The sequence below is a fragment of the Physeter macrocephalus genome, chromosome 14 (genome assembly GCF_002837175.3).
Source record: "Physeter macrocephalus isolate SW-GA chromosome 14, ASM283717v5, whole genome shotgun sequence".
Classification (NCBI taxonomy): Eukaryota; Metazoa; Chordata; class Mammalia; order Artiodactyla; family Physeteridae; genus Physeter; species Physeter macrocephalus.
This window is the reverse complement of record NC_041227.1, coordinates 28,369,172-28,395,655: the sequence shown is the minus strand read 5'-3', so window position 1 is coordinate 28,395,655 and position 26,484 is coordinate 28,369,172. Positions and strand designations below refer to the sequence as shown.

The following is a 26,484-nucleotide window of genomic DNA, read 5'->3' as shown; positions in this document are numbered from 1 at the left end:
TTTACAATTGTTATATCTTCTTGGATTGATCCCTTGATGATTATGTAGTGTCCTTCTTTGTCTCTTGTAATAGTCTTTATTTTAAGGTCTATTTTGTTTGATATGAGAATTGCTACTCCAGCTTTCTTTTGATTTCCACTTTCATGGAATATCTTTTTCCATCCCCTCACTTTCAGTGTGTATATGTCCCTAGGTCTGAAGTGGGTCTCTTGTAGACAGCATGTATACGGGTCTTGTTTTTGTATCCATTAAGCCAGTCTGTCTTTTGGTTGGAGCATTTAATCCATTTACATTTAAGGTAGTTATCGATATATATGTTCCTATTACCATTTTAATTGTGTTGGGTTTGTTATTGTAGGTCTTTTCCTTCTCTTGAGTTTCCTGCCTAAAGAAGTTCCTTTAGCATTTGTTGTAAAGCTGGCTTGGTGGTGCTGAATTCTCTTAGCTTTTGCTTGTCTATAAAGGTTTTATTTCTCGGTTGAATCTGAATGAGATCCTTGCTGGGTAGAGTAATCTTGGTTGTAGGTTTTTCCCTTTCATCACTTTTAATATGTCCTGCCACTCCCTTCTGGCTTGCAGAGTTTCTGCCGTAAGATCAGCTGTTAACCTTTTGGGGATTCCCTTGTATGTTATTTGTTGCTTTTCTCTTGCTGCTTTTAATATTTTTTCTTTGTATTTAATTTTTGATAGTTCAATTAATATGTGTCTTGGCGTGTTTCTCCTTGGATTTATCCTGTATGGGACTCTCTGCACTTCCTGGACTTGATTGACTATTTCCTTTCCCATATTAGGGAAGTTTTCAACTATAATCTCTTCAAATATTTTCTCAGTCCCTTTCTTTTCCTCTTCTTCTTCTGGGACCCCTACCATTCGAATGTTGGTGTGTTTAATGTTGTCCCAGAGGTCTCTGAGACTGTCCTCAATTCTTTTCATTCCTTTTTCTTTATTCTGCTCTGCAGTAGTTATTTCCACTATTTTATCTTCCAGGTCACTTATCCGTTCTTCTGCCTCAGGTATTCTGCTGTTGATTCCTTCTACAATATTTTTCATTTCATTTATTGTGTTGTTCATCATTGTTTGTTTGCTCTTTAGTTCTTCTAGGTCCTTGTTAATCATTTCTTGTATTTTCTCCATTCTATTTCCAAGATTTGGGATCATCTTTACTCTCATTATTCTGAATTCTTTTTCAGGTAGACTGCCTACTTCCTTTTCATTTGTTTGGTCTGGTGGGTTTTTACCTTGCTCCTTCCACTGCTGTGTGTTTCTCTGTCTTCTCATTTTGCTTACCTTACTGTGTTTGGGGTCTCCTTTTTGCAGCGTGCATGTTCTTAGTTCCCATTGTTTTTGATGTCTGCCCCCAGTGGCTAAGGTTGTTTCAGTGGGTTGTGTAGGCTCTCTGGTGGAGGAGACTGGTGCCTGTGTTCTGGTGGATGAGGCTGGATCTTGTCTTTCTGGTGAGCAGGACTGCATCCAGTGGTGTGTTTTGGGGTGTCTGTGACCTTATTATGATTTTATGCAGCCTCTCTGCTAATGGGTGGGGTTGTGGTCCTGTCTTGCTAGTTGTTTTGCATAGGGTGTCCAGCACTGTAGCTTGCTGGTCGTTGAGTGGAGCTAGGTCTTAGCATTGAGATGGAGATCTCTGGGGGAGCTTTTGCCATTTGATATTACATGGAGCCGGGAGGTCTCTTTGGACCAATGTCCTGAACTTGGTTCTCCCAACTCAGATGCACAAGCATGACACCTGGACTGAGCACCAAGACCCTGTCAGCCACACAGCTCAGAAATAATGTAGAAAAAGAAAGAGAGAAAGAAAGAAAGAAAGGAAGACAGGAAGAAAGGAAGAGAAAGAAGGAACAAGGAAGGAAGGAATGAACGAATGAAAGAAAGAATAAAATAAAATAACATTATTAAAATTAAAAAATAATTTTAAAAAATTAAAAAGAAAAAAAAAAAGAAGAGAGCAACCAAACCGAAAAACAAATCTACCAATGATAACAAATGCTAAAAACTCTACAAAAAAAACCCAGACAGACAGAACCCTAGGACAAATGGTAATAGCAAAGCTATACAGACAAAATCGCACAAAGCATATGCATACACACTCACAGAAAGAGAAAAATCAAAACAAACAACAACAAATATATATATATGTATATATTAAAAAAAAGGAAAAGAGCAACCAAATCAATAAACAAATCTACCAATGATAATAAAGTCTAAATACTAAACTAAGATAAACATAAATCCAGAAACAGATTAGATGCAGAAAGCAAACCCCAAGTCTACAGTTGCTCCCAAAGTCCACTGCCTCAATTTTGGGATGATTCGTTGTCTATTCAAGTATTCCAGAGATGCAGGGTACATCAAGTTGATTGTGGAGATTTAATCCGCTGCTCCTGAGGCTGCTGGGAGAGATTTCCCTTTCTCTTCTTTGTTCGCACAGCTCCCAGGGTTCAGCTTTGGATTTGGCCCTGCCTCTGCTTGTAGGTCGCCTACAGGACGGGGTTAAAGTAGCAGCTGATTAGGGGGCTCTGGCTCACTCAGGCCAGGGGCTGGGAGGGGTATGGAATGCGGGGTGAGCCTGTGGCGGCAGAGGCTGGCATGACGTTGCAACAGCCTGAGCCGTGCTGTGTGTTCTCCTGGGGAAATTGTCCCTGGATCACAGAACCCTGGCAGTGGCGGGCTGCACAGGCTCCCGGGAGGGGAGGTGTGGAGGGTGACCTGTGCTTGCACACAGACTTCTTGGTGGCTGCAGCAGCAGCCTTAGCGTTTCATGCCCGTCTCTGGTGTCCGCTCTGATAGCCGCAGCTTGCGCCCGTCTCTGGAGCTCGTTTAGGCAGTTCTCTGAATCCCCTCTCCTCGTGCACCCTGAAAGAATGGTCTCTTGCCTCTTAGGCAGTTCCAGACTTTTTCCTGGACTCCCTCCCGGCTAGCTGTGGCGCACTAGCCCCCTTCAGGCTGTGTTCACGCAGAGAACTCCAGTCCTCTCCCCGGGATCCGACCTCCGAAGCCCAAGCCTCAGCTCCCAGCCCCCACCCATCCTGGCAGGTGAGCAGACAAGCTTCTCAGCCTGGTGAGTGCTGGTCAGCACAAATGCTCTGTGTGGGAATCTCTCCACTTTGCCCTCTGCACCGCTATTGCTGCACTCTCCTCCATGGCTCCGAAGCCTTCCCCCGGCCACCCCCTGTCTCTGCCAGTGAAGAAGCTTCCTAGTGTGTGGAAACTTTTCCTCCTCAGCTCCCTCACAGAGGTGCAGGTCCTGTCCCTATTCTTTTGTCTCTCTTTTTTCTTTTTTCCTTTGCCCTACCCAGGTATGTGGGGAGTTTCTTGCCTTTTGGAAAGTCAGGTCTTCTGCCAGCATTCAGTAGGTGTTCTGTAGGAGTTGTTCCACATGTAGATGTATTTCTGATGTATTTGTGGGAAGGAAGGTGATCTCCACATCTAACTCCTCCGCCATCTTGAAGGTCTCTCATAATGAAAGGTTTTGATTTGATAAATCTTTTTTTCTTTTTTAATAGAACTAATGGTAAAACTTTTTAAAATAAGTTGGACATTAGAAAGTTCCCAAATTTGTTAACGTGCCCAGTTCTTTTTTTTTTTGGCCTCACTGTGTGGCTTGTGGGATCTTAGTTCCCCGACCAGGGATTGAACCTGGGCCCACGGCAGTGAAAGAGCTGAGTCCTAACCACTAAACCACCAGGGAATTCCCATTAATGTGCCCAGTTCTAACTGTATGTTTCCCAAGTTTGCTTTTAGAAACCCAGAGTGCATCCCTCTATATACACATAATTTTGAAACGGTTGTTAAGTTCCTGGATCTAACATAGGGCAGGCCACAGCAGCCTATTTTTATTATAGGTGAACCTTGAAGAAAGGCCATGCATGTTTTCTTAGGTCAGACTCCCAAGGCAATAGAAATAAAAGCAAAAATAAACAAATGGGACCTAATCAAACTTAAAAGCTTTTGCACAGCAAAGGAAAACAAAAACAAAATGAAAAGACAACCTAACAGAATGGGAGAAAATACAAACTATGCGACCGACAAGGGCTTAAGTTCCAAAATATACAAACAGTTCATGCAACTCAATATCAGAAACACAAACAACCCAATCAAAAAATGGGCAGAAGACCTAAACAGACATTTCTCCAAAGAAGACATACAGATGGCCCACAAGCATATGAAAAGATGTTCAGCATCACTAATTATTAGAGAAATACAAATCAAAAGTACAGTGAGGTATCGCCTCTCAGCGGTCAGGATAGCCATCATTAAAAAGTCTACAGGGACTTCCCTGGTGGTCCAGTGGTTAAGAATCCACCTTCCAATGCAAGGGACGTGGGTTTGATCCCTGGTTGGGGAGCTAAGAGCCCACATGCCATGGGGCAACTGAGCCCGCATGCCACAACTACAGAGCCCATGCGCTCTAGAGCCCGCACAGCCCAACTAGAGAAAAGCTCATGCACTGCAATGAAGAGCCTGCATGCCACAACAAAAGAGCCCATGTGGTGCAACTAAGACCCACTGCAGCCAAAAATAAATAAATAAATATTTTTTAAAAAATAAAAAGTCTACAAGTAACAAACTCTGGAGAGGTTGTGGAGGAAAGAGAACCCTCCTACACTGTTGGCCAGAATGTAAATTGGTGCAGGAACTATGAGAAACAGTATGGAGGGTCCTCAAAAAACTAAAAATAGAACTACTGTATGATCTAGCAATCCCACTCCTGAGCATATATCTGGAGAAAACTCTAATTCAAAAAGATACATGCACCCCAATGTTCATTGCAGCACTATTTACAATAGCCAAGACATGGAACCAACCTAAATGTCCATCGATAGAGGAATGGATAAAGAAGATGTGGTACATATATACAGTGGACTACTACTCAGGCATAAAAAAGGAGTGAAATAGTGCCATTTTCAGCAATGTGCATGGACCTAGACATTATCATACTAAGTGAAGTAAGCCAGAAAGAGAAAGACAAATACCATATTATGTTACTTATATGTGGAATCTAAAATATGATACAAATGAATTTATTTATAAAACAACAGACTCACAGACGTAGAAAACAAACTTATGGTTACCCAAGGAGAAAGGGAGTGAGGGAGGGATAAATTGGGAGTTTGGAACTAGCAGATAAAAACTACTATATATAAAATAGATAAACAACAGGGTCCTACTATATAACACAGGGGTCTATATTTAATATCCTATAATAAACCATAATGGAAAAGAATATGAAAAAGTATATATATGTATACATTTATATATATATATATACTTAAACAGAAGATAGAAGTGGAAAAGGAAAAAAACGAATTTACTCCTTTTTTCTGGGAAAATTCCAAACCTAGGCAGAATTCTGAAGTAAGCATGTCATGTGAGACTTCTCCCCTTCTCTGAACACATTTTTCTTGTTTCTTTCTTTATTACAGACCTGGCACCCAGTGCCTTGTTGAATTAGACTGAAGTGCACAGTGGTGTGCTTGATGTAATGTGGCCAACAACCTCTTCCAGTAGATGATGCTAACCACGAAGGGAGATGAATTTGCCCTGTCAGGCCTCTTCTTGGTGTGTTCTGTATGGACTGCCTCCCTTCTAGAGTAAATACATCAACTTAAAAGAGGAACATAGAAGACTGCAGTTGAAAAAAGAGACAGTAATATACATGCTGTGAGCATTTGTGGGCAGCATCACATAGATGATGTAAGAGCAGAAGTCATATTTTAAGAGATCTGAAAAGTATTCCAGAGAAGTTGGATGAAGTAACAAAATAAAGCATAAAGCTCTAAGAAAGAGGGAAATAATACTAAAGATACAAAAATGGAGGATAAGTTGAGAATTCACAGAATATACTTGAAGAGAAGAAAAAAATTTTAATAGGGAATGAAATAAAAGAAGCCAGATAAATGAATGAGAATGTTTAAACAGGTTCCATGTATTGATCATGTTATGTGTATGTTAGTTATACATGTTTCCTATGAACAGATGTATAGGACAATATACACAGAGGGGTTTTTCCATGATTATATGAAAGTAAAAGGTGAAAATAAAAAAAGAACAACGGTGTGAATGAAAGAGGCTGTGTGTATCCACTTGCTTTATCTTCCCTTCTGGTTTAATGTAGGAACCCACCTGGGCTAGGCTGTGAGCTTGGACTTGTGTTTCCTTGGCCCAAGAAGACTGGCACATATCAGCAGATGCCTCACTGTAAAAGGGGCTTCACCACTCCAGTCTTTGTTTTATATATATATATATTTGTTTATTTATTTTTGGCTGTGTTGAGTCTTCGTTGCTGTGCGCAGGCTTTCTCTAGTTTTGCGGCAAGCGGGGGCTGCTCTTCTTTGCGGTGCACAGGCTTCTCATTGTGGTGGCTTCTCTTGTGGCAGAGCATGGGCTCTAGGTGCGCAGGCTTCAGTAGTTGTGGCGCATGGGCTCAGTAGTTGTGGCTCGTGGGCTCTAGAGTGCAGGCTCAGTAGTTGTGGTGCATGGGCTTAGTTGCTCTGCAGCATGTGGGATCTTCCCAGACCAGGGCTCGAACCTGTGTCCCCTGCATTGGCAGGCGGATTCTTAACCACTGAGCCACCAGGGAAGTCCCACCACTCCAGTCTTGAGCACCTTGGAGTTCCTGCTTTCCCTTAGATTTTGACTGGGGCAAAATATGGTGAGTGAATCAAGCTACACGTTTCCTCTGCTGAAGGGTTTAAAAAAATAATAGGTAGAAAGTGTTCCACTGAAGAAAGACTTAAAAATGAAAAGGAACACCCCAGACATGGTGAAATGTTCTTCCATGAAAACAATAACAACACCTAAATAGGACAACCAGGAATTTTGTGTAGAAAGAGGTATCCAAAAATTAACCATAAAATTGATATATTCAAAGATGAAGTTAATGATCTTTAGGAGACACCAGCTGTAGATAATAGAATAACTAGGACAAGCTAGGAATATAACGTGAATTTATATAGCTGTTTGTTAAGAGTCTCTCACCTATTGAGACTAAAAGCTAAACACAAAAGAGTACATACTGTGTGATTCATTTGAATATGAAATTCTAGAATAAGGAAGATTAATCTGTAATGATGGAAATCAGATCAGTGGTTAGGAGTGGTGATTAACTGCAAAGGGGTACAGGGAATTCTCTGGGGATAAAGAAATGTTCTGTATCTTGATTAGGATGGTGGTAACAAGGGTATATTCATTTGTCCAAACTCTTTGACCTATACACATGGGTGCATTTTTAATGTAAATTTATGTCTCAGTTTTTTTAAAAAGATTAACAAAGTCTAAGATAATTTTTTCTTAGAAAGTTTTTCTTGGATGTCTTGTATTTATAAGAAATATATGGTTTTTAATGGTTTGTGAACCACAAATTATAAAACACAGCAGTCTAATTACTGGTGTCTCTTTTTCTGAGCATTTTTGAAGCAAAAGTAGAATACTAACTACTGGGAAGATGCTAATGTATTGTCCAGGGAGCAGGAACTGTTCTAAGAAGAATGAGGCCACCAAACACACTTCAAGAAACACTGCTGCATGGTTAAGGATCCACCTGCCAATGCAGGGGACACAGGTTCAATCTCTGGTCCGGGAAGATCCCACATGCCACAGAGCAACTAAGCCTGTGTGCCACAACTACTGAGCCTGCATTCTAGAGCCTGCGAGCCACAACTACTGAGCCTGCGTGCCACAACTACTGAAGCCTGCGTGCCTAAAGCCTGTGCTCTGCAACAAGAGAAGCCATTGCAAGGAGAAGCCCGCACACCACAACGAAGAGTAGCCCTTGCTCGCCGGAACTAGAGAAAGCCCGCATGCAGCAACGAAGGCCCAATGCAGCCAAAAAAATAAACAAATAAATTAAAATAAATAAATTTATTTTAAAAAAAAGGAAATACTGCCGCAGCCCATCTAACTGTGGTGTACTGTGTGAAGCTCTGGTCCTCTGTGGGGCCAAATCTCTATCCCTTTTGTATCTTGGTGAAAAATCCCACTGCTGATAAAAAAAAAAAAAACCTCAGATATTTGTCTTTTTCTTTCTTTTTAAAAAAAATAAACTGATTAGTTTGAAATTTAGGCTCAGATTAGCGATTTCAGGAACTATGGAATTACATAAAGGGGAAAATGATTTTCATGTGAATGAAGTCAGAAATGCCCAGTAAGATCCAACAGTGCACTGTATGTTCTATTTCTTCTCTTCATTCCCACAAAGAGCAATTACTAAATAACTTTTACATTTGTAATACCTAAATAGCAAAGAATGCTTATTATGATGATGTTGAATAATAGCTTTCTTTTTAAAGGTTGTCTTACTTTAAAAGATTATTCATACTCATGCTGAAAAGATATTATAATGAAAATATTATAAAATTAATATATCACTAGACCAGGATTACTATCTTGGAATAATACACCATCTACTTAGACTGTTGGGACAACATATCAGTTGTAGCTAAGCAATTCCATTTACCAAAAGAAAGGGGGGAAATTCCTAAAATGTGTTCTGCATCAGCATATCCCCTGCCAACTCCCATTCTTCTGGTAATGGGTTGTAAGGCCCTAACAAGAAGGGTGGACTCACAGGAAAGTTGTCAGCAGTCAGACCCCAGGAGCACTGAGGCAGATGTCTCTTCCTTCTGATGACAGTGCTACCTCTAATACTCCATGTCTGTGTCTCTGTTCAGAATCCCCCCAGAGTTTGTTGGTGCTGCCACCCAGTACAAGGACCCCTACAGCGTAGCATTCTCACACCACTGGCTCACTCCCAGCTGGCCTATATTGATAGTTGCCTTTGGCCAGGATAGGTTTCCTGCCTCTGGTGGCCAGGTTGGCAGGTCACTTGACACAAAGCTTGGCAGTGTGTGCAGAGGAGCTCCCTGAGGAAGGAGCATTTGGTTTGGTAGAATCCTCTACAGAGACTTGATCTTTGCTAGGGCATCTTTTATGTTATCTACTACTTTTTTTTTTTTTTTTTTTTTTTGCGGTACGCGGGCCTCTCACGGCTGTGGCCTCTCCCGCCGCGGAGCACAGGCTCCGGATGCGCAGGCCCAGCGGCCACGGCCCACGGGCCCAGCCGCTCCGCGGCATGTGGGATCCTCCCGGACCGGGACACGAACCCGCGTCCCCTGCATCGGCAGGCAGACTCGCAACCACTGAGCCACCAGGGAAGCCCTCTACTACTTTTTTTAATGTCATCCCTCTCCCTGACCCCTCACCAAAATGCACACACACACGTACACACATTATAGCCTTAGTATTTTGCCGTAACTCTTAAGAGTTTTCAGACACTTTAGTATCTATCATCTCATTTTATCCTTCCAGGAATCCCTTGAAGATAGGATAAGCATTGTCCCATTGATAATGGGACAGATGGACCAAGTATTGACATCTAGCTAGTGACATCCTGGGAACAACACAGAAAGTTGCTGACTGCAAACCAGTCCCTTTTTCGACTATAAAAGCTTCCATCTGTTTGCCTATTTCTTCTCTATTAGCCCTCCCAGGATGTACATTTAACCTCTTATTTCCTAAGGTGAGAGTTACTTTACCAAGCCAGATTTGTCCGGTGAGGGGTATTTCTAAAGGACTGAAGGATAGTCATCTAAGTCTTGACTGTAGGAAGAGTCATTAAGAGAAGCCCTGTCAGCAGTATGGAAGAGTTAAGTTTTGGCAGCTGTAATTTTCTTATAGCTGTACAATATATGTGCTAGATATATTTAGTAAAGTACTGCTTAACTCCTTCCTTCTCTTCCAAGAAGATATGAGTGTAAGAAAAAGGAAATTATATATTTGAATAAAAGCACTTGCAGAAAATGGTTGAATGTTCAAAACTAAATATTATTCATTATTTATGTTTGGAATTTCTTAGGCATTTCCATGGGATGAAGTAGGTCTTTACAGTTCCTGGTATTCGTTATTAGAAGTTGGAAATTAAAGTAATAACACTGAGGCTTCAGATACAACCAGTCAGTATCTCAATGTTGTCTATAATATAAATATACTCGTCCAGGAACCAACAAGGACACGAAAGATCTGCAAACACATTTGTAATGTACCTTGTATAAATAAAAGTAGAAGCATTTTGTTTGGAGGAGTTTAGTTTTGTTTTGCTTTTGTCAGTAGTCATAGTTGTAATCCAGTTACCATTATGTGGTCTTGATAATCAAGACTGGCAGTTGCTCTTTATTTTGTAATGAATCAAAATGACAAGGAAAGGTCAAGCATGAAGGTATGATGAGCCACTTTATCACTATAGCTCATCACCTAAAGAAGGGGGCAACCTCCATTCACGGAATTTTAACTGTGTAGTGATCAGTAGGTAGTAGCAATCTAATCGACAAAAATAGTCCCCTTTTTAGTGTTTGAACAATATTTGCTGTTTTTTTATTATAAAGACTAGAGCATATGGGCCGAGGGCACTGGCTTTGGAGTTGGAGAGGCCTTGACTCCCATACATACTTGGTCAGTCATGGCTATGTGACCAAAACTCTAAGTTTTGGTTTCCATATCTATAAAATGGGGGAGATGTTATGGTACCTATAGAAATTTTATGTAAGAATTAAATAAAGCCGGTAAAATGCTTAGAACAAGGCCTGATTTTTTTTTTTTTTGGCCACGCCACGCAGCTTGCAAGATCTCAGTTCCCTGACTAGGGATTGAGCCCCTGCCCCCAGCAATGGAAGCACAGAGTCTTAACCACTGGACCGCCAGGGAATTCGCCTGAGTCTGATTTAATTAAAAAAAAAGTCTGATTTAATTAAAAAAAAAAAAAAAGAAGAAGAAGAAGAAAATCAAAATGGCTAGTAAACCACAAGTCATTATTAACATTTTGATATGTTGGCTTTCAGGCTTTTTTCTGCTACACACACACATACACACACACACACACACACACACACACACACCTACCTATATGTACACATATATTTCCATATATAATCCACTTTTTCAACCCTTTACAAAATCGGGATCATATTTTATATACAATTTATATCCTGCTTAATTTTCCCATATATCTTTATTAAAATTTAAAATTTATTGAAAACAGGTTTTCATGACCAAATAATATTGTAACATATGACTCTATATAATTAATCATTATCTCCTTGTGAGACATCTAAGTTATTGCCAATATTTTACCCTTATAAATATTATTACTTTAAAGGTTAAAGAGTTTTTAAAATCTTAACATTTTTTTCCTTTTTACTTCTTTGACATTGAACATTGTCATATATTGATGTTTATTGATTATTGGCATTATTTCAGTGAAATAATGCCAGTACCTCTCTGTGAATACCTTTTTGTAAAGCTTTTTAGGTAGGATCTCAAGCTTCTGGAGTAGTGCCAGGTACATAATAAGTACTCAATAAATATTTGTGGCATGATTAATGGCAAGGATATTAACCCTGTCTATCATATTTGTTTCAAGCCTTAAGGAAAAATTTGCCTCTGTACATGTACAAAGATAATGCTATCTTGGTTTTTGGTCTTTATAACCTAATTTTTTTCCCATTCTTTTCTTTCCCCACAGTTCATCCATGAGCTCGGATTTCCCACATTACAACTTCAGGATGCCTAATATTGGATTCCAGAATCTGCCACTCAACATATATATTGTGGTTTTTGGCACTGCTATATTTGTCTTCATCCTTAGTTTACTCTTCTGTTGCTACTTGATTAGGTAATCAATTTTCATTCTGTGTTGCTTCAATATATGTTAAGCAATCAATAATAAATCAACTTTCTGCCCTTAGGTTAAAATGTTTTATACGTATGATAATTAGCAAATTTTCTAAAATTAAGGTGGCTTAACATTTTAACCTTCTGTGAGTTACTGATCAGTAAAACACCTTTATTCAGTCTTCAGTTTTATCTGCTGAGGACGTATTTTACACTAGACGAGAAAACTGTCCACATTTGTTTTTCTAACGTATTAGCACCTAGCCCAGAGACACTTATGTTATTGTCCCCAAGATTTAATCTACTTTCATAGAAATTTCAAGACTGCTTTTCAGGAGGGTGTTAGCTAAAGTCATTAGGGATCAGAAAACAATGTCCAAACAAGATACAAGGCTTTAAACAGATTTCTGTGGTTTCTCAAGGATATCTGAAGCTCCCATTTTTTTGGTGAATTGGTCAGGTATACAGGTGATTGATTATCTGCATAAAACACTATTCGACAAGCTCTGTAGCACATGTACAGACAAGTGATAAAGGATAAAACACCCACTAGAAGGAGTAATGAATTTGGCCAGTAAACTTTCATGGTTGACTGACTCATAATTGTTTAAGCAAGCATTTTTCTCTTTCTAAGTTTTTAAATAGGGCCTAATTTTCGTCTTTTTTTCTTTTTTTTATTTCAATACTTTTAAAAAATGTTTATTTTGTATTGGAGTAGAGTTGATTAACAATGTTATATTAGTTTCAGGTGTACAGCAAAGTGATTCAATTATACATATATCCTTTTTCAAATTCTTTTCCCATTTAGGTTTATTGAGCAGAGTTCCCTGTGCTATACAGCAGGGGTCCCCAACCCCCAGTATTGGTCCGTGGCCTGTTAGGAACCGGGCCGCACCGCAGGAGGTGAGCAGCGGGTGAGCCAGTGAAGCTTCATCTGTATTTACAGCCACTCTCCATCACTCGCATTACCTCCTGAGCTCCACCTCCTGTCAGATGAGCAGTTTCTCATAGGAACGCAAACCCTACTGTGAACTGCGCATGCGAGGGATCTAGGTTGCGTGCTCCTTATGAGAATCTAATGCCTGATGATCTGAGGTGGAGCTGAGGCGGTGATGCGAGTGCTGGGGAGCAGCTGCAAATACAGATTATCATTAGCAGAGAGGTTTGACTGCACAGAAACCATAATAAATCAATGCGCTTGAATCATCCCCAAACCATCCCCCTCCCCACCCCAGTCCGTGGAAAAACTGTCTTCCACAAAACCAGTCCCTGGTGCCAAATAGGTTGGGGATTGCTGCTATACAGTAGGTCCTTCTTGGTTATCTGTTTTAAATATAGCAGTGTGTACATGTCAATCCCAAACTCCCAGTCTGTCCCTCTCCCCCATCCTTCCCCCCAGTAACCATAAGTTTGTTCTCTAAGTCTGTGAGTCTCTTTCTGTTTTGTAAATAAGTTTGTATCATTTTTTTTTAGATTCTGCATATAAGCGATATCATATGATATTTGTCTTTCTCTGTCTGACTTATTTAGATGATAATCTCTAGGTCCATCCATGTTGCTGCAAATGACATTATTTTATTCTTTTTAATGGCTGAGCAATATTCCATTGTATATACATACCACATCTTATTTACTCATTCATCTGTTGATGGACATTTAGGTTGCTTCCATGTCTTGACTATTGTAAACAGTGCTGCAGTGAACATAGGGGTGCATGCATCCTCTCGAACGAACCTCCATACTGTTCTCCATAATGGCTGCATCAATTTACATTCCCACCAACAGTGTATGAGGGTTGCGTTTTCTCTACACCCTCTCCAGCACTTATTGTTTGTAACCTTTTTGATGATGGCCATTCTGACTGGTGTGAGGTGATATCTCATTGTAGTTTTGATTTGCATTTCTCTAATAATTTGCGATGTTGAGCATTTTTTCATGTGCCTCTTGGCCACCTGTATGTCTTCTTTGGAGAAACGTCTGTTTAGGTCTTCTGCCCATTTTTTGATTGGGTTGTTTGTTTTTTTGATATTGAGCTGCATAAGCTGTTTGTAAATTTTGGAGATTAATCCTTTGTCAGTTGCATCGTTTGCAAATATCTTCTCCCATTCTAGTCCATCCATGTTGCTGCAAATGACATTATTTTATTCTTTTTAATGGCTGAGCAATATTCCATTGTATATACATACCACATCTTATTTACTCATTCATCTGTTGATGGACATTTAGGTTGCTTCCATGTCTTGACTATTGTAAACAGTGCTGCAGTGAACATAGGGGTGCATGCATCCTCTCGAACGAACCTCCATACTGTTCTCCATAATGGCTGCATCAATTTACATTCCCACCAACAGTGTATGAGGGTTGCGTTTTCTCTACACCCTCTCCAGCACTTATTGTTTGTAACCTTTTTGATGATGGCCATTCTGACTGGTGTGAGGTGATATCTCATTGTAGTTTTGATTTGCATTTCTCTAATAATTTGCGATGTTGAGCATTTTTTCATGTGCCTCTTGGCCACCTGTATGTCTTCTTTGGAGAAACGTCTGTTTAGGTCTTCTGCCCATTTTTTGATTGGGTTGTTTGTTTTTTTGATATTGAGCTGCATAAGCTGTTTGTAAATTTTGGAGATTAATCCTTTGTCAGTTGCATCGTTTGCAAATATCTTCTCCCATTCTATGGGTTGTCTTTTCATTTTGTTTATGGCTTCCTTTGCTGTGCAAAAGCTTTTGAGTTTGATTAGGTCCCGTTTGGGTTTTTTTTGTTTTTATTTCCAAATAGGGCCTAATTTTCAAAGCCAAAGCTGAGACTGTAAAAATTTTTACACCGTATTCAATGAGCTTTATGGAATAAAAGAGAAGAGAATTGAATTTTATTAAACAGCTATACATCTAACAGTTTTTAGTGTTTGCACAGTATTTGATTATGTTAAGATAAATACCATCATCAGATATCTTTCAGCAATAATTTATTGTTGCCACTAGTGTTTTGGGGGCACTCACTTACTGATGGTCAAATTCAAATGAATTTAGTGTGTAGTTTCTGATTTTCTGACAAGTGAATTTACATTCTTCATAGAAAGTGAATCTTTTTCTTTTTTTATAGATGAATCTTTTCTGAAGTTCTCAAAACTCTAATTGCCCCTTATATGCTGTCTGCTTATGATTTTTAGGTCTTGTTCAGAGAGATAAATACTTAGCTAATATAATTATAGCATTCAGGAAAAACTTTTTAAAAATCTGTTTATTGCCAGAAATTTCCTTTTTCTAACATTTTTAATAATAGTTTGATTTTTAAAAATAATAATAGTTTGATAAATGTTATGTAAATATTCAGCATTTTTTTTTAAATTAGGGAATTGCCGTGGCACAAACGACCTCAGAGCATTAAAATCTATTTCTTTTTTCAGACCTACTAAATTTTTTGGTAATTCCTATCCAAATAGTGGTTTAACTCAGAAATTTGTGAATTTAATATCTGAAACCAAATTATTTTTAAAAAGAAGACAAAAATATAACAAAATATTTAAAAAGGAAGGGTTGGCATATAAAATAATCTAAAATGTGTAGCTTATAGTATACTTTTTATTACTTTGTCAAAGAATTAATTAAGCCTTTAACTTTTTTGTTTTAAGAAAAACACTAGTATATCAATTGTGATTCTGGGTAAATTTTTTGAGAAGTTGTGAAACACCATTTTATCTCATTGTTTTCCTTTTAATAATCAAGCAAATAAGTAAAGAAATAAAAAAAAACTATAGCAGTTTTCATGCATTATCATTGTAGTACATTTTATCATTTTTGTATCTTTTTTATTATTAAGCTAACAAAGCAAGTGGGAATCTTCTACACTAAAATAAAATTACCTTGCTTAATCAGATAAACGAGTCACATTCAAACATTTCTAAATTTCATTTACAAGTAATTGGTATCATTTTGAAATTTTAATCACAATGTAAGATGTTTTCCCTTTCTGATGATCTCAGTTTGTTGCTTTTAACCCTTCAGATGTTAAGTTTGGATTTCACAAGTCATTTACAGTTAATCTGGAGATTCATGGATTCAACTCCTCTAATATTACCCAAGCCCATTTTTAGATATAACTTAAGTTCTCCAACACCTTCCCAGGGAGCTATTATGTTCTTAAGTAGAAAGATCCCTCCAGTCACAACCAAACTCATCAGAACCATAGGAGGAACACAACTTACGTATAAATGAGACACCCAGCACCAACCACAATCTTACACAACATTATAGTATAGAATTTTCTGCCTGTGATAGGGCTATGGATAGATCACTACTGGAGCACAAAAGAAGGATGTCTTTGCTGTTTTATAACGAACCATATAATATTCTAATTTATGTTTGTTATTCATCTCTGTCCCCAGATAGATATTTGTTCTGTTTGCTGTATCCCAAATACCCAGAACAGTGCCTGGCACAATACTGGCACTCAATAAATGTGGTTAGGTAAATGAAAGAATTGTGTCCCTAATAGGAAGTTAATAGATATGCATAAAACTGAAAAATCAAGAAGTAGCAACACAAGAAACATATTTAGAAACTGGGAAGTAAATATCAAAATAGTGAGCTAAAGGGAAAAAAATGGTTATCTCTGGGGAAGAGAGCAAGATTGCTGATTTTTATTGTTGTTGTTACTAACCTGTAAAACTATATATAACTTTGAAACATATGTAATTAAAAATTTAAAATAGAGGGAAATTTTTGAGTTACCTACTAGAAATTATAAGGTCAAGATAATGACAGAAAAGATAGGGTGCTATGGATGGTTGTGATAAATATTTGAGAGGTGAAAATGAATAGAATTTGGTGACTGGACAAAACAGACAAGGAAATGATGAGCTTAGAATCTATCCTGGACTTCTGATTTAGGCAGCTGGGTGGATAGCAATCCCTTAACAGAGAAAGAAAATGGATGGGCAAGTTTGGAAAGATGATAGATTCTGTTTCAGACATGGGAGGACTGAGTTCCCTGTGTGACAGTCAAGCTGTTTAGTACACAATTTGATATATAGGTCTAAAGCTTATAAGAAGTCTGGTCTGGAAACAGGAGATGATATAATAATAGGTGGAAGCTGAAGCCAGGAGTGTCCCATAAAGATAATGTATATAGTGAAATAAAATGGGTCCAGGACAGAATCCTAGATAAACATTGACATTTAAGAGGACCCCATAAGAGAGATTAGGAAGGGATAGCAGGAGACAGGAGGAAAATCATGAGAGAGGTGCCCCACAAGTAGGGCTTCAATAGATTGATTCAGTTGTGTCAGCCGTTCTCAGGGAGGTCCAGTAAGAAGAACTGAACAGTTCCCATTACACTTGACAATTAGCTTTGCATTCATAATCTTAGTTAGAAAAGGTTCAGTAGAATAGATACACAGGTGATGAAAGGTGGGTTATAATGGGACAAAGCCTGAGGAGCAGGTGAAAATGGATGCAAGGAATATAACCTCCTCTGAAGAATATTGGCTAAGAAAAGATTAGGGGTGGGGAGTGCAGTTTCCTGTAAATTAAAGAAGTTTTGTTTTGTTTTTGGCTGCACTGGGTCTTCGTTGCTGCGCGCGGGCTTTCTCTAGTTGCAGCAAGTGGGGGCTACTCTTCATTGTGGTGTGCGGGCTGCTCATTGCAGTGGCTTCTCTTGTTGCACAGCATGGCCTCTAGGCACATGGGCTTCAGTAGTTACAGCACATGGGCTCAGTAGTTGTGGCATGCAGGCCTAGTGCACGCGGGCTTCAGTAGTTGTGGCACGTGGGCTCAGTAGTTGCGGCATGCAGGCTCTAGAGAACAGGCTCAGCAGTTGCAGCGCACAGGCTCTGTTGCTCTGTGGGATGTGGGATCTTCCCAGTCCGGGGATTGACCCGTGTCGCCCTGCATTGGCAGGCATATTCTTAACCACTGCACCACCCAGGAAATCCCTAAGGAAGTATTTTGTTGTTTGGGTTTTAAGATAGAGATCAGGCTCTAGAGAACAGGCTCAGCAGTTGCAGCGCACAGGCTCTGTTGCTCTGTGGGATGTGGGATCTTCCCAGTCCGGGGATTGACCCGTGTCGCCCTGCATTGGCAGGCATATTCTTAACCACTGCACCACCCAGGAAATCCCTAAGGAAGTATTTTGTTGTTTGGGTTTTTTTTAAGATAGAGATTTAGGGATATTTATAAATATAATATTAAGGAGAATGAGCTAGTTGTAGAAGATTTGTGAGAAAGATTGAATCGTGGAAGTGAGAAGAGACATACCTAAAAGTTACAGCAATATTGGTTTTAAACAGGAGAATACCTTCTTAAGACAGAGATGAAGGTAACTGGGAAGAACAGTACATATGTAGGTATGTGGGGCTGGGAACAAGAGAGCTGCATATCTGAAAACCTCTTTCTCTGAAAAGTAGTTGAAAATGATGGGGAAAGAGGTGGTAGGATAAAGCTTAAAGAGCGTGGCAAGGGTTTGAAATGACTGCTGCATGGGAGCTTAGGATACTCAGCATGAATAAGTAGAATCAAAGAGCAATGTGGGAGGTCTAACTGAGCTTGTTATTAAGTACTTACTATGTGCCAGACCCTGTGCTGTGTACTGCAGTTAAACTAGGTAACTTTATTATCTTTATTTTACAGAAGTTAAATAACTTTCCTATAGTCACACAGATAAAAGTTGGTTAGAGCTGAGACTCAAACTTAGTTGTGTCTGACCCAAGCACTTGCTCTTAACCACTTAAAAAATAATAATAAATTATATTTATCAGGCTTCATTTCAAAATAACCATTTCAGAATTTCATAATCACACTCAAAGGACAGATTTGCATATTGAGGATGTTCTAAAACTTTTCTATTGAAGTATAGTTGATTTACAATATTAAAACTTTTTTTGAACCTGAAATTTTTAAACAAAGACAGTACCTACTTTACTTTTCTTTTAATAATGGATAACAAGCTACTTAAGAAAAAGGAAATATTCCCCATTCTTACCTCCTTTCATCAAATAAGTCACAATCTATATTACTAGTATGTTTCCTGGAAGGAATAGCAAAAAGATATTTCTCTTAAATGCATGGCAAATGCAAAATAGTGCAATCTAAAATATTAGGTAATTAGTTGAACTTAGAGTAATGGAGTAATCAGAGGGATGAAATTAATTTAAGTAGGACTTTCTAGAAGGGATGAATTTTTGAGCCATGGATTGAAAAAAAGGTAAACACAAATTGACCCCTGCTGTGGCTGGAAGTAATGATGCTTTGGGAAAATATGCAGATCCAAGTAAAAGTCAAATAAGCAAAGTAAATTTACAAATCCAGCCTCATTTTAATGAACTGTAATGGAGTTAATTTTATTCCTTTACATGAAAATGTAGTGTACACTTTTCTCAGCAAAACAGGAAGACCAAAAAAAGAAAAAAAACAGTAAGGATGATTTGAATTACATGTTTAATAAATTTGACCTAATTAAGAGAAATTTATAGTTTTAAAAATCATATATTAGACAAGAAAGACTGAAAACCAGTGATACAAATGTTCCTTTCATGGAACTAAAAAAAAAAAAAAACAACAATTAAACCGAAAAGAAAGTAGAAGAAAACCTTCCTAAAAACACTAAGCACAGAAATCAATGAACTAGAAAACAAATGTATAATAAAATTATTGAAATCAAAAGAGCTGATTCTTTGGAAAGATTAACAAAATTGATGAATCTCTAGAAAGAGATCCAGAAGAAGAGAAGAGAAAACATAAATTTACTAATATCAGGAATTTAAAAGGGGACATTACTACAAATCCTACAAGCATTAAAAAGATAGCAAAGGATATTATAAACAACTTTATGCCAGTAAATTTGAAATTTTAGTTGAATTAGACACTTTCCTAGAAAAATAGAGTGCACTAAAACTGACATAAGGGGACTTCCCTGGTGGCACGGTAGTTAAGAATCCGCCTGCCAATTCAGGAGGCACGGGTTTGAGCCCTGGTCCGGGAAGATCCCACATGCCACAGAGTAACTAAGCCCATGCGCCACAACTACTGAGCCTGCGCTGTAGAGCCTGTGAGCCCCAACTACTGAGCCTGCATGCCACAACTACTGAAGCCTGCACACCTAGAGCCCATGCTCCACAACAAGAGAAGCCACCACAATGAGAAGCCCACGCACCACAACAAAGAGTAGCCCCTGCTCACAGCAACTAGAGAAAGCCCGTGCACAGCAATGAAGACCCAACACAGCCAAAAAAATAAATAAAATAATAATTTTTTTTTTAAAAACGGACATAAGAAATAGCATTTATGAATAACCCACAACTAACATCATACTCAATGGTGAAAAACTGAAAGCTTTCCCCCTAAGATCAGGAACAAGACAAAGATGCCCATTTTCTGGGCAGAAGACCTAAATAGACATTTCTCCAAAGAAAACATACAGACGGCCAAGAGGCACATGAAAAGATGCTCAACATCACTAATTATTAGAGAAATGCAAATCAAAGCTACAATGAGATATCACCTCACACCAGTCAGAATAGCCATCATCAAAAAGTCTATAAACAATAAATGCTGGAGAGGGTGTGGAGAAAAGGCAACCCTCCTATACTGTGTGGGAATGTAAATTCATACGGCCATTGTGGAGAATAGTATGGAGGTTCCTTAAGAAATTAAAGATAGAGCCACCATAAGATCCAGCAATCCCACTCCTGGGCATATATCCAGAAAAAAACATGGTTCAAAAGGATACATGCAGGCTTCCCTGGTGGCGCAGTGGTTGAGAGTCCACCTACCAATGCAGGAGATACGGGTTCATGCCCCGGTCCAGGAAGATTCCACATGCCGCGGAGCGGCTGGGCCCTTGAGCCATGGCCGCTGAGCCTGCGCGTCCAGAGCCTGTGCTCTGCAGTGGGAGAGGCCACAAGAGTGAGAGGCCCACGTACAACAACAACAACAACAACAACAAAAAAAGATACATGCACCCCAATGTTCATTGCAGCACTGTTTACAATAGTCAAGACATGGAAGCAACCTAAATGTCCATCAAGAGATGAATGAATAAGATGTGGTACATATATACAATGGAATATTACTCAGCCATTAAAAAGAATAAAATAATGCCATTTGCAGCAACATAGATGAACCTGGAGATTATCATACTAAGTGAAGTAAGTCAGACAAAGACAAATATGATATCACTTGTATGAAGAATCTAATAAACAGATGCAAATGAACAGAAGAGAAACATATTCACAGACTTAGAGCAGCAGTCCCCAATCGTTTTGGCACCAGGGACCAGTTTTGAGGAAGACAATTTTTCCCCAGACGGTGGTGGGAGCGGGGGCAGGGGATGGTTTAGGTGGTAATGCGAGCAATGGGGAGCGGCAGATGAAGCTTTACTCACTCGCCTGCCACTCACCTCCTGCTGTGCGGCCCAGTTCCTAACAGGCCGGGGGTTGGGGACCCCTGACTTAGAGAACAAATTTACCGTTAGCAGGGAGGAAGGATGGCAGGGAGGGATAGAATGGGAGTATGGGATTGACATGTACACACTGGTATGTTTAAAATAGATAGCCAACAAGGACCTACTGTATAGCACAGGGAACTCTGCTCAATACTCTTTAATAACAAAGAAAATATTAGTAATGTGGCAAATAGTCAGTAGAAAATAAGCAGGATAACGGTTGGAAAGAGGAAGGGGTAGAAAATATAACAAACATTTGGGACATAGTAAAAAGGCCTAAACCACATTTAAATTGAGTCCAAAAAAGAAATGTTGAGAGAGAATAGGGAAGAAGCAGTAGATGAAAATTTCCCTCACAAGTTAAGGATTCAAGAAGTACAGCAAACCACAAAAAATGTGGGGGTTTTTTTTTGGGGGGGGGTTTCTTGTAAAATGGCTGACAACGCATGACTAAGATAAAATATTACACACACACACACACACACACACACACAAGTGAATTTCTTTAAATATCTAAAGTATTTGAAAACTTATGTCCACACAAAAACCAACACACAGATGTTTTAGAAAGAAGTTTTACTCATAAATGCCAAAACTTGGTATCAACCGAGATATCCTTCAGTGAGTAAATGAATAAATGAATTGTGGTCCATCCAGATAACAGAATATTATTCAGCACTGAAAGTAAATGCACTATCAAGCCATGAAAAGACATGGAGGAATCTTAAAAGCATATTTCTAAGTGAAAGAAGCCAAGTTGAAAAGGCTACATACTATGTGACTCTCACTATATGACATTCTGGAAAAGGCAAAACTATGGAGAAAGTTAAAAGGTCAGTGGTTGCCAGGATCTACGGGAGAGGGAGGGATGAACAGGTAGAGCACAAAGAATGTGTAGGGCGATGAAACTATTCTATAGTATGTTACTATAATGGTGGATACACGTCATTATATACTAAAAAAAAAATCTGATTTCTCAACAGAAACAGTGAAAAAAATAAAAGCATTGATATTGATTTTAAAAAGACGCCCACTTTCACCATTACCATGCAACATTTACTAGAAGTTCTAGCCAGAGCATTTACACAAGAAAAAGAAAAAGAGGGCATCCAATTGTAAAGGAAGTAGTAAAACTATCTCATTTTGAAGATGACATGATTCTATATATAGACAATCCCATAGAATACACACACACACAAAAATCTAGAACTACTAAACAAGTTATGCAAACTTTGAGAATACAGAATCAGCACCAAAAAATCAGTTCTATTTCTGTACACCACCAAGGAACAATCTGAAAAGGAAATAAATGAAACATTTACAATAGCATCCAAAAGAATGAAATTCCTAGGAGTAAATTTAACCAAGGAGGTGAAAGACTTATACACTGAAAACTACAAAATATTACTGAAATAAATTTAAAAAGACCTAAATAAATGGAAAGATTTCATGGATTGGAAGACTTAATATATTAAGATGGCAGTATTCCTCAAAGCAATCTACAGATTCAATGCAAAGCCTATCAAAATTCTAATAACCTTTGATACAGAAATGGAAAAACTGATCCTCAATTCATTTAGAACTGAAGGGAGCCCCAAATAGCCAAAACAACACTGAAAAAGAAAAAAAGGCAGGAAGACTTGCACTTCCCAATTTCAAAACTTCCTTTAAGCTACAGTAATCGAAATACGTGGTACTGGCATAAGAATGGACATATAAATCAATAAAATAGAATTGAGAGTCCAGAAATAAACCCAAACATCTATGGTGAATTGATTTTTTTTTGGCTTTTGTGGCTCTCCATATAGGTTTTTTTTTATTTTATTGAAGTATAGTTGATTTACAGTGTTAATTTCTGCTGTACAGCAGTGACTCAGTTATACATGTATATATTCTTTTCCATTATGGTTTATCACAGGATATTGAATATAGTTCCCTGTGCTATACAGTAGGACCTTGTTGTTTATCCATACTGTATATAATAGTTGGCATCTGCTAATCCCAAACTCCCAATACTTCCCTCCCCCACCCCACCCCCTTGGCAACATCTCTCTTTCTGTCTATGAGTCTTTTTCTGTTTCGTAGATAAGTTCATTTGTGTTGTATTTTGGATTACACATGTAAGTGATATATGGTATTTGTCTTTCTCTTTCTGAAGAGAAAGACAAATACTTCACTCTTCACTTAGTATGATAATCTCTAGGTCCATCCATGTTGCTGCAAATGGCATTATTTCATTCTTTTTTATAGCTGAGTAATATTCCATTGTATATACGTTCCACATCTTTATCCATTCACCTGTCGATGGACATTGAGATTGTTTCCATGTCTTGGCTATTGGAAATAGTTCTGTTGTGAACATAGGGATGCATGTATCTTTTCAAATTATCGTTTAGTCTGGGTGTATGCCCAGAAGTGGGATTCCTGGATCATATGGTAGCTCTATTTTTAGTTTTTTGAGGAATCTCCATACTGTTCTCCATAGTGGCTGCACCAATTTACATTGCCACCAACAGTGTAGGAGGGTTCCCTTTTCTCCACACCCTCTCCAGCATTTATTGTTTGCAGACTTTATGAAGATGGCCATTCTGACCAGTGTAAGGTGGTACCTCATCATAGTTTTGATTTGCATTTCTCTAATAATTAGCGATGATGAGTATCTTTTCATGTGCCTATTTAGCCATCGTATGTCTTCTTTGGAGAAATGTCTGTTTAGGTCTTCTGCCCATTTTTCAGTTGGGTTGTTTGGTTTTTTGTTATTGAGTTGTATGAGCTGTTTGTAAATTTTGGAAATTAAGCCCTTTTCGGTTGCATCATTTGCAAATATTTTTTCCCAGTCCATAGGTTGTCTTTTCATTTTGTTCATGGTTTCCTTTGCTGTGCAAAAGCTTATAAGCTTGATTAGGTCTCATCTGTTTATTTTTGCTTTTATTTCTATTGCCTTGGGAGACTCACCTAAGAAAACATTGATATGATTTATGTCAGAGAATGTTTTGCCTATGTCCTCTTCTAGGAGTTTTATGGTATCTTGTCTTACATTTAGTCTTTAAGCCATTTTCAGTTTATTTTTTAGTATGGTGTGAGGGTGTGTTCTAAACCTCATTGATTTACATGCAGCTGTCCAACTTTCCCAACACCACTTGCTGAAGATACTGTCTTTTCCCCATTGTATAGTCTTGCCTCCTTTGAGGAACATTAATTGTCCATAGGTGTATGGGTTTATTTCTGGGCTTTCTATTCTCCATTGATTTGTATGTCAGTTGTCATGAGAGTACCACGCTGTTTTGATTAGTGTAGCTTTGTAGTATTATCTGAAGTCTGGGAGGTTTATGCCGCCAGTTTTATTCTTTTTACTCAGGATTGCTTTGCAATTCTGGCTCTTTTATGGTTCCATATAAATTTTAGGATTATCTGTTCTATTTCTGTAAAAGAAAATGTCATGGGTAATTTGATAGGGATCACATTAAATCTGTAGATTACTTTGGGTAGTATGGTATGGCCAGTTGTTTTTCACAAGGGTGCCAGGCCCATTTGGTGGCAAAAGAATAGTCTCTTCAACAAATGGTGGACCAACTAAATGATACACGCAAAAGAATAAAATTGAACCCCTGCCTCATTTCCTATATAAAAATTAACTCAAAAAATAGATCAGCAGGACTTCACTGGTAGCACAGTGGTTAAGAATCCGCCTGCCAATGCCGGGGACACGGATTTGAGCCCTGGTCCAGGAAGACCCCACATACCACAGAGCAACTAAGCCCACGTGCCACAACTACTGACCCTGAACTCTAGAGCCCATGTGCCACAACTACTGAGCCTGGGTGCCACAGCTACTGAAGCCTGCATGCCTAGAGTCTGTGCCCCACAACAAGAGAAGCCACCACAATGAGAAACCCGTGCATTGCAACGAAGAGTAGCCCCTCCTTGCCACAACTAGAGAAAAGCCCACGCGCAGCAATGAAGACCCAACACAGCCAAAAATAAATTTTTAAAAAAATTTTTTTAAAAATAGATCAGTGACCTAAACATGAGCTAAAACTATAAAACTCTTGGGAGAAAACAGGTAAATCTTCATGACCTCAGATTGACAATGGAGTCTTAGATTTGACACCAAAAGCACAAACAACAAAAGAAAAAAATAGATAAATTGGACTTATAAAAATTAACATTTGTGCATCAAAGAGCTTTATCAAGAAAGTGAAAAAAACAGCCTACAGAATGGGAGAGAAATATTTACAAATCATATATCTGATAAGGGTTTAATATCCAGGATATATATTTTTAAAAACTCTTACAACTCAACAGCAAAAAGACCACTGAATTTGGGAATTCCCTAGTGGTTAAGATTCCACCTTCCAATGCAGGGGATGTGGGTTCGATCCCTGGTCAGGGAACTAAGATCCCACATGCCATAGGGCAACTAAGCCCACGCACTGCTACTACTGAGCATGTGGGCTACAACTAGAGAGCCCACGTGCCACAGCTACAGAGCCCACATGCTCTGGACCCCACACACCACAACTACAGAGCCCACACACTCTGGAACCCAAGCTCCACAACAACTGAGCCCACGCACCACAACTAGAGAGAAACCTGCACACCGAAGCAGAGGACCCTGCATGCTGCAACTAAGACCCAACGCAGCCAAAATAAATAAATAAATAAATATTGGGACTTCCCTGGTGGTGCAGTGGTTAAGAATCTGCCTGCCGATGCAGGGGACATGGGTTTGAGCCCTGGTCCAGGAAGATCCCACATGCCGCAGAGCAACAAAGCCTGTGCACCACAACTACTGAGCCTGCACTGTAGAGCCCGCGAGTCACAACTACTGAGCCCTCATGCCACAGCTACTGAAGCCTGCATGCCTAGAGCCTATGCTCCGCAACAAGAGAAGCCACCGCAATGAGAAGCCCATGCACCACAACGAAGAGTAGCCCCCACTCGCTGCAACTAGAGAAAGCCCACACACAGCAATGAAGACCCAATGCAGCCATAAATAATTAAATAAACAAATAAATATTAAAAGAAAAGAAAAGACAACTGAATTTAAAATAGGTAAAGGGCTTAAGTAGCCATTTCTCCAAGGAAGATATACAGACGGCCAACAAGCACATGAAAAGATGTTCAACAGCATTGGTCATTAAGGCAATGCACATTAAAACCACAATAAATATCACAACTACTAGGATGCTGTAGTCAAAAATGTGGAAAATTATGTGTTGACAAGGATGTGGAGAAATAGAAACCCTCATACATTGCTGGTGGGAATGTAAAATGGTGCAGGAACTGTGGAAAAGAGTTCATCAGGGGCTTCCCTGGTGGCGCAGTGGTTGAGAGTCCGCCTGCCAATGCAGGGGACACGGGTTC

At 39.0% G+C, this 26,484-nt stretch overlaps 1 protein-coding gene across 8 annotated transcripts in view; it reads left to right on the top strand.

Annotated features, from left to right (window-relative positions):
* RNF24 (ring finger protein 24) overlaps nt 1-26,484 on the top strand; it is a 170,763-nt gene that overhangs the window by 95,217 nt on the left and 49,062 nt on the right. For 3 of the 8 annotated variants that reach the window (XM_055089892.1, XM_055089893.1, XM_028499603.2), the window contains 3 exons: nt 2,896-3,048; nt 5,439-5,709; nt 11,531-11,680. In XM_055089892.1, coding sequence (XP_054945867.1) covers nt 5,705-5,709; nt 11,531-11,680 — 155 coding nt within the window. In that variant the 5' untranslated portion in view covers nt 2,896-3,048; nt 5,439-5,704. Of the gene's footprint in view, nt 1-2,895; nt 3,074-5,438; nt 5,710-11,530; nt 11,681-26,484 lie in introns of all 8 variants that reach the window. The other 5 variants (XM_028499607.2, XM_055089896.1, XM_055089894.1 and 2 more) reach the window with 4 other exon arrangements.